Source organism: Fragaria vesca, unplaced genomic scaffold (assembly GCF_000184155.1).
Source record: "Fragaria vesca subsp. vesca unplaced genomic scaffold, FraVesHawaii_1.0 scf0512956, whole genome shotgun sequence".
Lineage (NCBI taxonomy): Eukaryota > Viridiplantae > Streptophyta > Magnoliopsida > Rosales > Rosaceae > Fragaria > Fragaria vesca.
The window spans coordinates 133,003-150,463 of NW_004443397.1; the positions used below are offsets into that span (position 1 = coordinate 133,003).

At 37.1% G+C, this 17,461-nt stretch overlaps 2 protein-coding genes across 2 annotated transcripts; both read left to right on the forward strand.

The window, feature by feature from the left end:
- Window positions 1-4,983: 4,983 nt before the first annotated feature.
- LOC101311148 (F-box/FBD/LRR-repeat protein At1g13570-like) lies at window positions 4,984-6,812 on the forward strand. The gene is made up of 4 exons (XM_004309512.1): window positions 4,984-5,805; window positions 5,895-6,056; window positions 6,173-6,352; window positions 6,444-6,812. The coding sequence occupies exons 1-4, from the start codon at window positions 4,984-4,986 to the stop codon at window positions 6,810-6,812; spliced, it is 1,533 nt and encodes a 510-aa protein (XP_004309560.1).
- A 2,011-nt stretch (window positions 6,813-8,823) lies between these two features.
- LOC101311434 lies at window positions 8,824-10,866 on the forward strand. The gene is made up of 3 exons (XM_004309513.1): window positions 8,824-9,726; window positions 9,900-10,451; window positions 10,548-10,866. The coding sequence occupies exons 1-3, from the start codon at window positions 8,824-8,826 to the stop codon at window positions 10,656-10,658; spliced, it is 1,566 nt and encodes a 521-aa protein (XP_004309561.1). The 3' UTR covers window positions 10,659-10,866.
- The last annotated feature ends 6,595 nt before the right edge of the window (window positions 10,867-17,461 follow it).

The window sequence follows — 17,461 nt, forward strand, 5'->3', positions numbered from 1 at the left end:
CCGCACATCCGAGCAAAGCCAAAAGACCTTCACACCGCCGGCATACATACCCGATCGTCGTCTGCAAACCGTCGCATCCATGGCAAAACCCTAGGTTGCAGAGCAAAAACACTCTGATATTCGCGGATTCCCATCCTCAAACAGATTCACCATTTTCTTGATGTTAATTCCTCATACATACATGATAATTTTAATCACATATTTAGTTTCTTATGATACTGAGCGAAGAGATCTAAGAAAGAGAAAGATGTTACAGTTGGGAGAATATATTGTAAGGAAATAGTCTGAAATACATAGAAAATGATTATAGGGAAACGAAGGGAGAAATAACCAAAAAAAAGGGTAGAAAGACGTGTATGAAACAAATAGAGATGTGCATGTGAATAAAATGAGTCCTGCTACATGCACAAAAAAGTTATACCAAAATATGATACCAAATTATATGGCGTCCTAGGTGGCATCTACCACGTCATCACTTTCAATTGAAAATTTTCAACATACTTAGTTTTATTCTTTTAAATTACCCTACAAATGTAGTAGTAATAATAATAATAATAATAATAAGTAGTTTCCTTATCTAAATGAACGACTTGATGAGAATTAACCTATAATTAACCTAGCATAGACGTCTAATCACCAAACGTATTGCAGACCAACTAATTTTCTCACCAATCTAGATTAATCATCATGTTACTGAGATTCTTCCAAACTGTAAAAATCAAACACAACCTTCATTGAAGAAGTGGCCTGCATCGTTCAACATGGATCGAGGCATATCTAATGTAATCATTAGAAAATCCATAGTATTGTTTTGGGAAAAAATGGTAGTGATAGACATAATTTTCCTTTTGGCAATATCTGGGTATCCTTTTTGTAGTGATAAGCATACTTAGAATTTGATTGAATACGCATGATTCTTAACAAGCCCTTTGGGTACCCTTTTCATCATCGATGACTTTGCCCAGAAAATTGAAAGGCAACACAACACGTTAATTACAAGATCATAAGGTATTGACGATGAAGGAAATAAATTTAGCGATTTTTATTTTGGATTTCCTATTCAAAAGTAAACAATTTAATAAGAATGCATGCTTGGAAACTAATTAGGTTTAAGTTGATGATGTGTCATGTGCCACATCATTTGGTATAGAATTTTTGTAAAACATTTTGGTGTCTTTAGCATTTTCCGAATAAAATTTCTCTCCTAAAAAAAAAGAAAAAAAAAGAAAATCCTAACTAAGATGGAATTGAACAAATTGCTGTGTTTGGGCCTAAAGGCTCAATCCGTATAAGCTTTGTGTGTATATAATGAAGTATTATTACCCCAAACTCACCTTTTACAAACTCAGCCAACCCTAACCCTAATCCCATAGTCGCCCTCGCAGAGCAATATTAATCCCGCTGGTATGTTTCGTACTAATCTGTTTAGTGATGTAGATATTTATTCATGAACTCTATTGATGAGCTAGTTCAATTGATAATGATGAAGTTGATTGAGAAATTTTCAAATCTTTTATTGGAGGATCTCCGTGAGGTTCTTCACAATATATATTTTGTTAGGTCAAGTTTAACAGTATAAATTTGGCTGCAGGGTACTATATTATCGATTTGCAGAAGTACGTAGGATTTGCAAATCCAAATGCCATTGTTTTGTTGTATTCGATTATCCATTCTTTTTTGTTTTGATGCTATTATTTTCATGCAGTAGTGCTCCATTGTTCTGATGGAAAGAAAACAAACCAAGAACAAGAAGAGAATGAAGTTGGAGTTGGACAGATTAAGCAACTTACCAAGTGACGTTACGGAACAAATCCTATCATATTTGCCAATCAAAGAAGCAGTGAGGACTAGTATTTTATCAAGCAATTGGAGGCACAAATGGGCTACACTACGCCGTCTTGTGTTTGATGATAAAACAGCTAAACGCAACAGTATTAGAAGAGAAAGAGCTATCGATCATGTTCTTTTACTTCACCGAGGTCCTATAAACACTTTCAAGTTGTCTTCAGAAGAATATATACATAGTTATGAATTCGATAGATGGATTCTTTATCTATCAGGATTCTCTATCAAAGAGTTCATACTAGAAAGGCATCCATCCGGCAGTTACAGTATCTCATCCTGTTTGTTTTCTTATAAAGATCTGAATCACTTAGGGTTAAGAAATTGTTCGCTGAATCCCCCTTTGACATTCAAAGGCTTTGCGATGTTGAAGAGCCTTGATATTAGAAATGTCAGTGTGGCAAAAGATGTGTTGGAAAAAATTATTGTTGGCAGTCCACTGCCCGAGAGAATGATTCTATTCGACTTAGTGAGTGTCGGCGTTCTCGAGGTTGATGCACCAAATCTCCAATTACTTAAAGTTGTTGGTGTTTTTGAAGAAATTAAGCTTCAGAATGTCCCAAATCTAGTTAATGTTTCAATCGGCCAAAAAAGAATCGACTACAAAGAGGTTTCTAGAAGAAATTCTAGCAAATTGCTCCAGTATTTTCTTAGCCTGCCTCGTATTGAAAGACTCACCATTGAAGGTTGCCTTCTAGAGGTAATAGTCGGATTGCCTGGTTTCATACTTTCGATTTGATTAACATTGTCATGGGAATTGAATACTGACTTTATTGTTTTACATATGCATGATTTTTGCAGCAATGTGTTGTTAATTCCTTTCCCTTGCCGGCGGAGCTGCCTGAACCGCTTTCATGTCTGAACTTTCTTTATATAAGCATGCGCTTGAATAGTTTGGACGACATTTTAGTTGCTACACTTCTTCTGAAAAGCTCACCTGCTCTACAAGCTCTAGAAATCGAGGTACGTACTTTCATTACTTGGATTGGACAAATTGTGGTTGATGCATGCATGGAGTGAGCTGTTTCTTCAGAATTTGAGATTAATATATGTGATGCCATATATTGATAACCTATTTCCAGGTTCGCCATGGGAACAAGTCCAATGCTGAAGAACAAGCAACTGATTGGTTAAATAAGAATCGGCTTTGGGAATTCACTCAACTGCGACGTCTGAAAGTAACCGGCTTCTCTTGTGTTACCGGAGAAGTAAACTTCCTTGACTATCTGTTTTCAAGCTTGCCTGCTCTTCAAGAACTAGAAATTTCGGTGAGTTTTATTTTATAGCACGCAACGTATTCTCATGTTGAAATAAAATCAAAATGTCAACTAACTCGATTTATGTATATAATATTCGTAGTTTAGAGACAAAAAAAATTTGAGGAAGCAGAAGAGGAAGAGAGTAGATGCTGCTGCTGGGGGAGATTCTAGCAACCGAAAATGCACATTCAACCAACTGAGAATTATGAAAGTAACCAACTGTAGTGGTGTTAAAGCTGAAGCATGTTTCATCAGATTTTTGCTTTCAAGTTCACCTATGCTCAACACGATGATTCTTCAGCCTGTTTCTGCCGGAATTTCTTGGGAACTAGTTGAGTTGATGATATGGTTCAATCGCTATTCGGCGCATGCTGAGTTAAAAGTCTTGAAACCATTATGTCCCTTGAGCGAGTCCTATAATGGCTCCTATACTGAGGGTCGGTACCTCTCCACCACTGAGTCCTACTCTGACGACTCGTCCCACTCTGATGACTTCTCTGATTCTGATGAATCCTTTGATTCTGATGACGACTGAAAGTGGAATGGTGATTGTCTGATTACAGTGGTTTTTATGCGCCTAATACAAAGTTTTTTTTTTTTTCTTTTACTTCAATTTCTTTTTGAGAAATTACCCTTGATATGCAATTTCTGGTCTAATGTGTTTTTACTTGTACACAGTTCGCTTGCTTAACTATTTAACACTGATCCGTCAAATTAGTGATGTTTCATTTAGTTTCATATTATCCTCAAACATGTATACACATAGTAAAGGAATAGACATAATTGATGTTAGAAATTAGATGGGAGCATAGAAACTCGAATGAACGCATACACTTCATGTTTTCCATATCGAATAGAATGCCTTACGAATTTGATTTAGGCTAAAAGAAAATTGAAAATGTAGAAGTTAGAGAATTTTGATGCTAGTGCCACGTATACTTGCTGTCTAAATAGGTTTCGTGGTTATCCCATGAAGCTTGAGGAAAATATGGTCAGATTCTCCCACCGATATAGGGAGTTTTGAAAACAGGACAAAAAATAATTGAAGAAAAACAAAAAAACAAAAAATTAATATATAACAAAACCCTAGCTGTGCATGGACCAGGCCTGAACCGCATCGTAGCAGGAAAGACTTGCGCGTGTATATATACAAAAGTAACAAAACCCTAGCTAGCCAACTTCTTCCCCACATCGCATTCGTAGTGAGATTTTGTAGAAGAATATCGAGCTAGCTCCGTCTTCTTGAACTTGGTAAGTTTTAATATAAACTAAATTAAAGTTGAGAAGTATTCTATGTTTCTGATGATTTTCTGTGCAAAATTACATGTACTTATTTTGTTCTTGTTGAGCGGATCGGTAATTAGGGCCGGGAGATCTCTTCCCCATCAAGTACTATTTGATTCTCTTCGCAAGATTAATTTAGTTTCTTGATTTTCAGACTACGATCGAAGTACCAATTCTTAACACAGAACACGCCATATTGTTATATTGTTGAACACTTGAATGACTGTTTCTTCTCTTTTTTCTTTTTTTGATACTACTGTTTCTTCGATCTCATATTACTTGGCTTGATAGCATTGATCCTTTGAAGATCACCCTAATCCGGCCTATGTATTGATCAGCTAGTTCAATTGATAATGATGAAGTTGATTGAGAAAGTTTTCCAAACTTCTATTGGAGGATCTCCGTGAATTTCTTCACAGTATATATAGTTTGTTGGGTCAAGATTCACGGTATTAATTTGGTTGCATGGGCACTATCGTTTTGCCGAAGTAGGATTTGCAAATCCAGCTGCCATTGTTTTGCTGTATTCGATTGGATTTTTTTGGTTTTTGTTTTTTGTTTTGATGCCATTGTTTTCATGTAGTGCTCCATTGTTCTGATGGAAATAAAACAAACCGAGAACGAGTATGAAAGGGAGTTGGAGCTGGACAAATTAAGCAACTTACCAAGTGATGTTACAGAAAAAATCCTATCATATTTGCCAACTAGAGAAGCAGTAAGGACCAGTTTTTTATCAAGAAATTGGAGGCACAAATGGGTTACTGTTCCGCGTCTTATGTTTGATGATAAAACAGCCAACCGCAACAGTTTTCAAATACAAAGAGTTATCGATCATGTTCTTTTACTTCACAAAGGCCCTGTAGACTCTTTCAAGTTGTCCACAGTGATATATCTAACCAATAATGAGTTTGATAGATGGATTTGGTATCTATCAAGATTCGCTATCAAAGAGTTCATACTGGAAAGAAGATATCCATCCGACAATTACAATGTCTCTTCCCATCTGTATTCTTACAAAGATCTGACTCACTTGGAGTTAAGCAATTGTTCTCTGAATCCCCCTTTGACATTCAAAGGCTTTGCGACGTTGAAGAACCTCAACATTCAAAATGTCAGTGTGGCAAAAGATGTGTTGGAAAAAATTATTGTTGGTTGTCCACTGCTTGAGAGAATGATTCTATGCGACTTAGAGAGTGTCGACATTCTCAATGTTGATGCACCAAATCTCCAATTCCTTAAAGTTGTTGGTGTTTTTAAAGAAGTTAAGCTTCAGAATGTCCCAAATCTAGTTCATGTTTCAATCGGCCAAAAAAGAATCGACTACAAAGAGGTTTCTAGAAGAAATTCTAGCAAATTGCTCCAGTATTTTCTTAGCCTGCCTCGTATCGAAAGGCTCACTATTGAAGGTTGCCTTTTAGAGGTAATGGTTGGATATTCTGGTTTCATATATACTTTCAATTGATTAACATTGTCATGGAACTTTGTTTTACATATGCATGATTTTTGCAGCAGTGTGTTGTTAATTCCTTTTCCTTGCATACGGAGCTGCCTGAACCGTATCCATGTCTGAATTTTCTTTCTATAAGCATGCGCTTGAATAGTTTGGACGACATTTTAGTTGCTATGTATCTTCTGAGAAGCTCACCTGCTATACAAGTGCTAGAAATCGAGGTACTTACTTCCTTTACTTGGATTGGATAAATTGTACGTGGTTGATGCATGCATTTCATGACTGAGGTGTTTCTTCAGAATTTGAGATTAATATGCCATTGACGACCTTTCTCTAGGTCCGCCAAGAGTCTAATGCTGAAGAACAAGCAACCAATTGGTTAAATAACAATCGGCTTTGGGAATTCACTCAACTGCGACGTCTGAAAGTAACCGGCTTCTCTGGTGTTACCGGAGAAGTAGACTTCCTTGACTATCTATTTTCACGCTTCCCTGCTCTTCAAGAAATAGAAATTTCGGTGAGTTTTAATTTATTGCATGCAATGTATTCTCATGCTGAAATAAAATTAAAATGTCAACTAACTCGATCTATGTTTGTAATATTTTTAGTTTAGAGACTACACAAATATGGGGAAGGGATTAGATGCTGCGGCTGGGGGAGATTATAGCAATCGAAATTGGTCGCTCAACCAGCTGAGAATCATGAAAGTAACCAATGTGAGATATGAAGCAAGTTTCATCAGATTTCTCCTTTCAAGTTCACCTATGCTAAACACGATGACTCTTCAGCCTGTTTCTGCCGGAATTTCTTGGGAACTACTTGAGTTATTGGTGAAGGAGTTCAAGCGCTATTCGCATGCTGAGTTAAAACTCTTGAAACCATTATCGAGCGAGTCCTATAATAATGACTTCTATTCTGATGACGTCCGGTGCATGTGCACCAGCGTCCCCGCGGTAGCTTCAGGCTGGGACATATGATCGTCTGATCGAAGTGGTTTTATGCGCTTTTGGTGATGGCTGATTGGCTTTTCCTAATAGCTAATATAATTTTATTTTATTTTTTATTGTGAAATTACCCTAGAGAGTTTCTTTTTGAGAAATTACCCTAGACAGTTTCTGCTCTGATGCTATGCACTTGTACACAGTTCGCTTGGTTAACTTTTTAACACTGATCCGTCAAATGAGTGATGTTTCATTTCATGATATTCTCCTCAAACATGCATACGTACATAGTAAAGGACACATTGATGTTAGAATTAGATGGGAGCATAGAAACTCGAATGAACGTACACATTTGATCAGACTTCAAGTGTTCCAAATTGACAAAAATCCTTACGAACCACATTTGGGCTAGAGGAAAATATGGTCAATTAATTCCCCACCGGATTATGCCTTAAAATTGTCTTTTTGTTTAAAAACGATATGATATAATTTTTTTAATTAGTGATGTGTTTAGGTAACATAACATGTCATCTATAATTAAGGCCACAAATGTTAAGCCTTATTAAGACCAAAAATCATTTTCCTATTAGCTAATCATAGGAGTGGAAGAATTTATGGTTTCTGTTTAATAATAAACCTTAATTTACATGCATCTTGGTATATTACTAATCAAACTAAAGTTTACAGGCTCATCGAAGTGGAAGGAATATTTGAGTCTTTGAGAATGGAGGTGGAGGGCCATTTTTCTCTATAATTATGTCTGTTGAGAGTTGAGAGATTAAGAGCGTCACTAAGAAACTGAGAATATATCGTAGCTCTAAGACTTGTTATAATGGGAAAGTCTTTTGCAGAAAATTATCTTGGCCGGCGGTGATTAGTTGAGGCTTTTGTTGCCTGCTTGCGTACTGGTAACGCACCAAGTTGTAGTTGTTCCTTTCGTAGTGGCTGGAATCAGACTAATGCGGAGCTGAAGCGGCCAACCATTTTAGGATGAAGCCTTGTATTTGACATGAAACCGATGAGCGATGAGCGAAAGGAGGGTCTCCGCCTTTACGATCCTAAAAGTGAAATGATTAGGTATAGTCTATGTGCAGCATTATCACAAACATTTTATCTACCGATTGCGTGATAGATGAAGAGTATGTAATGGTCTTTTCTTGGCTTGAGTAGTTGAGCTTAATATTAACATGATATTTATTCAAAAAATGAGGCTAATTGGTCAACCTTTTCTTTGTTTGGAGTCGGAGCTTTATTTCGTGATCCCATTAGTTAGTTTTAGACAATATAATCTATAGCAGTCTCTTATGATGATATCTACAAAGTTAGTGTTTTTTATTTTTTTTTCTTTCTGAAAATCGATGGTTATTGCATAACGTTGGTCCATAATTCATGATAATTTATTCATTATTAATGTAGTTTATCTTAGACTAAAAAGTTAGAGATTTGTGTGACTCTTTTTGTTTTCTACATAAGATAACTCATGAATCATGTTAGTGAACAAAAGTGTAATCGAACCGCCAAACCGGAGTGAAAACGGTTGACTCAAGTCCGTCCTCGTTCACTGTTTGCGGCCCGCACGTTCCGATACACGTTCAAATTCCCTCACCTCAACACCTCTATGACGTGTCCTGTTCAGGGTTTTGCTGGGATTTATGCCCCACACAACACACCGTACACGTGGGTACGCGACGCTGACCACCGAACGGTACAGATTCTCCGCCTTTTACGTTTGCGCCTCTCCGCTTTTCCCATCAATCACCGCGCGCCATGTGCAGAACAAAAATTCAAAAAATTTCAAAAAAAAAAAGGGAATAGAAGATTCCAACTGACCTTGCCAGACTCCCCCAGTCCACAGTCAGTTACAGCTCTCTCGCTAATCCCAAATGCCCCCACTTCATAATCACAATCTTTATCTCTACTAATTAGCACCTCCCCACATTTTCCCCATTAGTTTCGTTTCAAAATTTCTTCCCTGGGTTTTGATTTTTGAATTTCCGGCGGTTCTTGGTGGAGAGAGAAATGAGCATTTGGGGTGGTGATGACGACCATGTCAACCAACCCCAACAACAATCCCAATCCCAATCCCAATCCCAATCCCAAAGACCAAACCAATCTCCGATCACCCAAGAGCCGTCGATGGCGGCAGAGCCAGGTGGCGACTGCCGTGATCGCCATCGCGGCTCTCTTGATCTCCACCGCCGCGTGGCTCTCTCTTGTCTTCTCCGGCAGCCCGACTCTTCCGGTCGCCCGCTTGCAAAACAAGGCCCCGGCTCCGGCTTTCACGCAGTACCAAAACGACAGCGTTTCGGTTTTCGATGACGAGGATGACCCGGTGGAGTGGGGCGACGAGGAGCTGTCGCTAGACGACGTCGTTTTCGGGATTGCTGGGTCGTCCGGGCTCTGGAAGCAGCGGAAGGAGTACGTCAGGCTGTGGTGGCGTCCGGACGTCATGCGCGGACACGTCTGGATGGAAGAGAAAGTTCCGGAAGAACAAAACGACGAGTCGTTGCCGCCGATCATGGTCTCCGAGGACATCTCGCGGTTCCGGTACACCAACCCGACGGGTCACCCTTCGGGGCTCCGAATCTCGCGGATAATCTCCGAGTGCTTCCGCCTCCGCCTGCCCAAAGTGCGGTGGTTCGTGCTGGCGGACGACGACACCATCATCAATGTCGTTAACCTCGTGGCGGTTCTGAGCAAATACGACGCGTCGGAGATGGTTTATGTGGGGAGTCCGTCGGAGAGTCACTCTGCGAATACGTATTTCAGTCATTCCATGGCTTTCGGCGGTGGAGGTATTGCGATTAGCTATCCTCTGGCGAAAGCTCTCTCCGAAATTCAAGACGAGTGTCTCGAGAGGTATCCGAAACTATACGGGAGTGATGATCGACTCCATGCCTGCATTACTGAGCTCGGGGTTCCTTTAACTCGAGAGCCTGGCTTCCACCAGGTAATACAATCCTACATTACCGAAATGTATTGATTGCGGTAGCATTACTTCATTAGGTTTCAAGTTATTGTGTACTTGCTTCATTACCTGATGTATTGTTCTTGCATTGCTCTATTAATAGATGGATGGCTTTAGCATTGCCTAGTTAGTTAATTAGTCGAGTGTTATTGCAGTGTGATATTAGAGGCAATGCGCATGGTCTTCTATCTTCTCATCCGATAGCACCATTTGTGTCGATTCACCATGTTGAAGCTGTGGATCCTATTTATCCTGGCTTAAACTCTTTAGAGAGTTTGAAGCTCTTTACACAGGCTATGAGACTCCAACCCAGCAGTTTTTTGCAGCGTTCCATTTGTTATGATCGCCGACACCATCTCACATTTTCGGTTTCTCTTGGTTATGTGGTTCAAGTCTTCCCGCAAATTGTGCTTCCTCGGGACCTTGAGCGATCAGAGCAGACTTACTCGGCTTGGAATGGAATCAGTAAAAGGAGTGAATTTGATTTGGACACAAAAGACGCGTACAGGTCTGTTTGTAAGAAACCTATTCTGTTATTCTTGAAAGATATCAGGTCGCAGGGTAATGCTACTCTGGGATCTTATATGAGGAGTAGAGCAAAAGATGATTTCAAAAGAACAGTTCTATGCTTTCCCCGGTCCCGGCATTTGCGCCATCTACGAGAAATTCAAGTTTTGGGCCATCCACTCACCAAGAAATGGCATTTGGTATGTTTTATCACATAGCTTTTTTATCACATAGCTGTTTCTGCTATATGACTTGTCAGTTTAGTTTTAATGATATTTTGAATACATTATGCACAGGTACCGCGCCGGCTATGTTGCAAACTGAACCAAAACAGTGATGAGGTCCTTAGATTAACAGTTGGACAATGTGCTAAGGGAGCTTCTGGTTCTTTTACTGATTATAAATGACTGCTTGGTAGATGGTAGTGCTTATTGGATTTTGACATGGATGATTTGGTAGAAAGTTCGCCTCTGTTATGTCTGGCCATAGTGAATGGCTTTGAACTTGGTGGTATTCATTCAGCTGATGTCTGCCAAATTCTGGAAACTTGTGCTTGCATATACGAAAGTCCTTTATTCTACTCACAAATGTTGAAGACAAGCATGCGAACCACGATTACATTCTTTGCCTTCAATTTTGTTCAGAAGGTACTTAATCATAAACTGAGATCCATGATCTACTACTTGATGATTAAGTTAGACAAACTGTGGTTTTTCAAGTTTTTTTGTATCAAACTGGTGATACTTTGATTGAACCGTTGGTTTTAACTTCTGCTTATCTTTATGCTTTCTGTTCAATAATCATGGTATAATCTAGGGGCTAATGATTATCTATTTGACTGAATTAGAATGCAATCAGCAGCATCATAAGCTAGAGTGTGATTATCTATTTGACTGAATTAGAATAATTATCTATTCGAATGATTATCTATTTGACTGAATTAGAATGCAATCAGCAGCATCATAAGCTAGAGTGTGAAGTCTTCGTACTCTTATTGAGTGAGGAAAATTAGCATTTGTTTAAAATAGCAGGTCTTGACATAGTTGATTGTGGACATAGTTGTCTGGTGATGATGTATTGACTTAGATTGTAAGAAGTCAATATTATTTTGGACTACTTGAGGTTGCAACTAGCTATGTTAGATGTAGTGTGCTTGGAGATGATAGACGTAGAAATAGACAGGGTCTGAAGAAATTTATTTAGAGAATAAAGGCAATAACCACAATCACATGCAATTGAATTCTGGCCCTGATGAACTTGTCTGTTCAACATGCATTGAAGTTCTAGCGTCCTTTGATAGTCTTGTTGAGCATACCAACCGTTATAATTGATCTGTACTTGAAGAACTACACTCTTTTTAACCGCCAATATAATTCTTCTGTTCATATGTTAAGTCGTCAACACTATGAGCCTGTTTTTCACCAATAAATACTTTTAAATTTTAAGCATTTCAACTGACTTTGCAGCAGTTTAGTTTCTGTGCAGTCAATTTGAAGTTCAGATCCGGCTTTGTTCATCAAACCTCAATTTTTAGTTAACCAATGCATTGTATAGTAAGTTTGAATCATAGTTACTTAGATAAGTTAGGTAAGTAGATATTTGCACTCCTGTTTTCAAAGGTGGAGGATGTCTTAAATACGCCGTACAGACAAATGCAAAGATGTTTAACGGCAAGGTGAAGTAATAAGAGCAGAGTGGAAGTTGAATGCTTATCTAGTACTACGCGCTGAAGTATATGTCGAACTTAGTTGTTGCCTGGCCACTTGATCTCTGTCATGTTAGCCCTTGTACTAAGATCTTTAGCCAAAACTGAATGACTAGAAGAGGAACATTGCCTGATTGCTTTGTGCTGCTTTATTTGTATATGATGTTTGGTAGTTCCACTCACCCTTTCCTCATAAACCACGGAAGTGTATGGTTATGGTTTTGGTAATCAAGTCTTCTCGAATCACATCAATCCGTCTTGAACTATTTCCAGTAGTGTTTTTCTTCATTCTTCTGTAGATGGCTCAAGTAATGGTTTTGATTAGTGACATGGAGATGGTAATTCTTCATTCTGATTCTTTTGCCAAAACTGTCCCCATTAGCCAGGGTGTGAATCTGCCTGACCTCCAATGGGAAATTAGCGGCCCAAAGTCATGTCTAGAGTTGACAAGAATACGTGTAATGTGGGCTTTGGCCTATGTCTTGTCAATCACCTTGATTTTTTGTGTCAGGCTTAATGATTGAGCTTATAAATCTTCAGGAAACAGAAGATTACATTTTATTCTTTCAAAATCAACCACAAATGGTCCAGTCCTCTGCTGGTTTTGTATTCGGTAAGTAAGAGGTCGTAAATTCGACTCACGAAGTTGTAATTTTTAAGTTAACATGAAATTTACAAGTATATATTTTAAATTAATTATAATATTATTTATTAGTTATGAAATGGTTTTATATTGAAAAAAAAAAAACAGTCTACTCATTCATTGATAGAAAGGCCTATTGCCTATTGGTATTACATAGAGTCTTCCGAATGATCTAAAAGTTCTATCAACTGTAATCTATTCTAATAAGGAAACCGAATTAACCAATTGTACGTGTATTAGGGTAAGACACATAACAGAAGGACGGAAACATAATTTTATTAAACAGGTTTGTATTTTATGGGTTATATCTATCCAATAATAAGGCAAACAGAACACAATGGTGTGTCTGTGATAAGGGTAGGTCATGGTGTAAAAATAGCATATGACTTTAGGGAAGAAGGCATGTTAGGGGCCAGCTCACCACCACAGGTGTGACACAGTAGTAACTAGTTGAGCCCTGGAATATATTATATAATTACTTAATTAGTTATACAGTGACTGTAGAGAGAGAAAAAGACGGTATTAAATTAAATTCTAAAAATAAATTTTATAAACTAAAAGAGAAGAAAAATAGAAGAAAATAATATCTGGTTAAAAATGAGGAAGGAGCAAGTGGCATGTGGAGTGATTCTGGGATGGGGAGCATCACCATGGGATTAGGGTGGGGGTTAGAATTAGAAATACGATTCCTGGCAGTTGGGGGTTTCGGATTTCCGGGAGAAACGTCACACACGTTTCTTCTCTTTCTTCTCAATCTCATTCTACTACTTTCCCGACTTTAAATCTCTAACACAACCAACTCCTGAATTGTCAAAATTAGTGTTAGTGAGCTATATGATAGAGAAGTTTTGAATTTCAGCCGTAAATATTAGATGAATAATTTGTATTAGCATGCGAAATTTAGTTTTATTTTTGTATTTTTTGGTTCGTTCATTGATGTAGCAGTGTGTCGCCAATCGATAATGGGAATGGAAAATGGTAATGTGGGAATGGGAATGGGGTCCCTTGTGAACAGCCTGTGCCAATCTGTTATTGTCTGCCCTTCAACCTCTCCTAAATGCTAATGCGCCTTCTTTACCTCATTCTCTTTTTCTTCTTCTTTTTGGTCAATCTTACTCACCCCATCACCCCTATCTTCACTTTTCTCTGTGTTTCCTCTTTCTTCTTGCAATGAAAAATTATATGAATTTGAATGCTTACAGGTTTCTGTTAATGGAATGTATTCTTGCTTTTTACATATCATGCAACAATTTTTCATTCTATAGAAAGTTCCTCTTTTTTTTTTAGTAACGAGCAATTATAGAAAGTTGTCTCCGAACAATTTTTAAACTCAAACAAACAAGTTATTTCAAAACTTATTATGATCGACGAGCTATTTATTAGAATGTTTGTATAAAGTTTAGGTTAGTTTGAAGTTTGCCGTGTGAATAAAGAGTGTAGAAATATGAAAATGAAGCGTTTAATGAGCTTCAAGCAATAAAGTAAAAGAAAGTTGGGTATGCGAACGAGTGCTGTTTTTTTTCAATTGATGTAGGAAGAAAAAATTATTGACTGTAAATGAAATACAATCCATCTAAGAAACACAACAAATGCGGCGGCATTTAACAACTGTGTTGCCTACTCTTTTGTTGCATGGGCATCCATTTGATCTAATAAAGTTTACATGTTAGCTGCATTATGGTTCTCATGTGAAACCAGCCAAGTAACCAAATTGAAAAGGAATTAAGAAAAAGTTGCGTTCTAACTTGTGCTTGTACCCTGTTATATTTACTAAAAGAACTAACAACACAACGCAGCAAAAACTTGCTGGACAAATAATGTCAGACCTAACTATAGATCGCTTGGCAAGTTATTCAATCTGAGATATTCCTTTCCTCAATTACTACACAAGTCACTGGCTTGTAGTCTTAATATAATCATTTGGTAATATTCTACACTTGTACAGCTAGGTTTGCTCCTTTTATCTAAATCAAGAGAGTAAATCATGTGGATTTTATTCCAAAACTCAACTACCTGAATCTCATAACATTTTGTTTGAAGTATTAATTGTTGTAAATTTAGTCGTGAATATTTGGTAGTCAAATTCTATGTTCATTTTCCATCCGCATACCATAATCGATAATCGGAGGATAGCATTTTGTGTTTGGGTAGAAAAACTTGATTTTAGAGGCTTTGATTCCTAACTCATATCCCTCTTTGGGTATCAAGTCAGGAGTTTGTGAGGAATCAATTATTGATAAGTAGGTGGAACTCACGCTCATCAACACATAAGGTAAGAAATAACCTCAGTCATTGGAAGCCGTAGACTCATAATCTCTCATGTATTTTGTTCTTTTTTTTTTATTCTAAGTTAGTAAACATGCTATAAATACAATTCTTTATTCTTTTTTTTTTATAAATAATTTTATTTATTTAAGTTCTGCAAATGCAATTCTTTCAATGTTTTAGTAACAGATTCATTGAGAATATAACCATGCTATCAATAAATGCATACATTAAAGCATGCTTCATGCATGATATACATTCTAATGATTCTGTACATATGGTAATATAATACCGTCATAGAGCTTTCGATTCTTCTCCCCAGAAAAAAGTAATGGAGCTTTCGATTATTTTAGAAAAATATGATTGGATCAATGATGCACTAGTACATACCATTAGGGTTTTGCTCCTACCACCACGAGCTAGGTCGAGATATGAACAACGAACAACACTATGCAATGTGACCCACAATGTGTTAATGCGATTAAAAGTTGCGAACCGGTTACCCGTTGAGGTGTTTTGGTAGTGAAATGAATGCAAGGAAGGGGGGTTCCTAAAAGGGAAAGGAAGATGTTCTGTACTCCAAGAGTGGCATCTGCGCTGGCCATTTTCTCTTAAATTTTGGGCAATTTCTATTTATTAATCACTTCCTAAGCTGCTGTCATTGTTTGGTACATTAACAATTTGGAACGAAAATCATTGAAAAATAATAATAATGTGGGGTTTATATACGAATATTAGGTGTTACTACAGTGTTGTACCTTGATTTATTTAACCAGTTCTATATAAATATATATTCTTTTATGCATCAATAGACTATCTTAGCTTGATTTTGAATCAAACTGCAGCATAACTCACTACGACTATGAAAATGTAGATCAGATGATATAGTGTAAAATATTGACACATTTATTTGAAACAAAAAATAATCATGAATCATCAGTAAGTCGATAAGAGAAGAATTGAATAAGTATTGGTTCTAGATGATTGATTCTTGAGCTCATCGTCTCATTTGCTGATAAAAGATCTTAGTATTTAAAAATTAATTTATTATACAAAAATGAAACATACGTACACCGGTTCTGATTCATTCACAAATCAGTAACGTGAATTCATTCATCCGAAATCATCTTGAATTCTTCTACGTGCTAGTTAACGCATGAATTAATTACGATAAAATCAATTGTGTTCATTACAAGTGAGTAAATACGCCCTGACTTCATACATGGATTTTCGATTTACTGTATAGAAATTTCATTTTTGAAAAATACAGAGACGATGAATTCCATGAGGCCTCCCTACGGCTCCAATCACATGGGACTTTTATCAAGCATGTCAGATGGAACGGGGTGGGACCCACCAGCTTGGGGAGCATTTGTTTAAAACTAAAGTCGTATCTGACAGCATCACAGGTCTCCTCTCCCTCCAGGTTCACTAAAAAAAAAAAAAAAAAATCAAAGTTTTCCGACGTGGGAAACTGGGAATATAAATTTGGCTTCTGGGTTTTCCCTCTCTCTCTCTTTCTATATGATTAGCAAATAGTTACTTTATTAATTAATGAATAATTCGAGGGTTAAGGTGGAGCGTGTAGTACTTTGGTATAGATATTTTAAATTGGGTATAGTGCTAATCATGGAGATCTTCAGCTTAGGTGTGTAGGGTCTGGGGTTGGGATTTAACCATGGTTAAGGGAGGAAAGAAGGTAAGAAAAATATTCTGATTCGTTTTTGTTGTTGCTGTGCTGATTGTGTGCTTCTAACCTCGAGTTAGTTCTTTCTTCCAGCTTGAAAAAACCGCATAAAAGGGTGTCCTCAAGTTGTGCTTTGTGTTAAAAATACTTGAGAGAATCTGCTGGGACTCTCTCTTAGCTGGGACGATGGATTCTGTATGAACTTCACAATCTGGATTTCATGTTCATGATTTCGGTATTGATCTTAACTAATAACTCCACAATTATATGTGTTTTGTTTGGATTTATTCATAATTATAGAAAATCGAAGACATTTGATTGATTTGCGAATATATGACTGAAACTGAAAGAAGAACTAAATGATAAACAGCTCAAATCTTACAAGTAGTCTACGATGATTTGAATTCACAACCTCTTACTTACAAACTGAAGATCATGTCACTAGACGGAATACATACAATTTTTTTGTTTGAAATACAATTATGTTTAAAAAATTTAATCCATAAATCAAATACTTACAAACTGAATATCATGTCACTAGACCGAATACATACAATTTTTTTGTTTGAAATACAATTATGTTTAGGAAATTTAATCCATAAATCAAATATGATCTCGTCTCAAAACTTTGAGTCACTACTTCTTCATTTTTTTTTCTCATTAACATACTTTTCTTATTAGAATGAATTAAGCTTATTATTATGGAAATACAATTCTATTTAATAAACCATGGATTTCTAATCTCTATATCATGGATCGAAACTTCATTCAATACCACATCGTCCTACCACAACACAACTAAGATGTCAGATAAGACACATAATATACTACTTGCGGCAACTTACCAAAATAATCTTAAGAATTTGTACAAATTTGCTACGAGTATTAAACATCCACACTACAATGGAAC

Bases quoted from the DNA above. Each gene is read 5' to 3' on its own strand.
- LOC101311148 (XM_004309512.1), top strand. From the start codon at position 4,984: ATGGAAATAAAACAAACCGAGAACGAGTATGAAAGGGAGTTGGAGCTG. The intron at 6,057-6,172 runs GTACTTACTTCC...ACCTTTCTCTAG, and splicing joins TACAAGTGCTAGAAATCGAG to GTCCGCCAAGAGTCTAATGC. The intron at 6,353-6,443 runs GTGAGTTTTAAT...TAATATTTTTAG, and splicing joins TTCAAGAAATAGAAATTTCG to TTTAGAGACTACACAAATAT.
- LOC101311434 (XM_004309513.1), top strand. From the start codon at position 8,824: ATGTCAACCAACCCCAACAACAATCCCAATCCCAATCCCAATCCCAAT. The intron at 9,727-9,899 runs GTAATACAATCC...GTGTTATTGCAG, and splicing joins GAGAGCCTGGCTTCCACCAG to TGTGATATTAGAGGCAATGC. The intron at 10,452-10,547 runs GTATGTTTTATC...CATTATGCACAG, and splicing joins TCACCAAGAAATGGCATTTG to GTACCGCGCCGGCTATGTTG.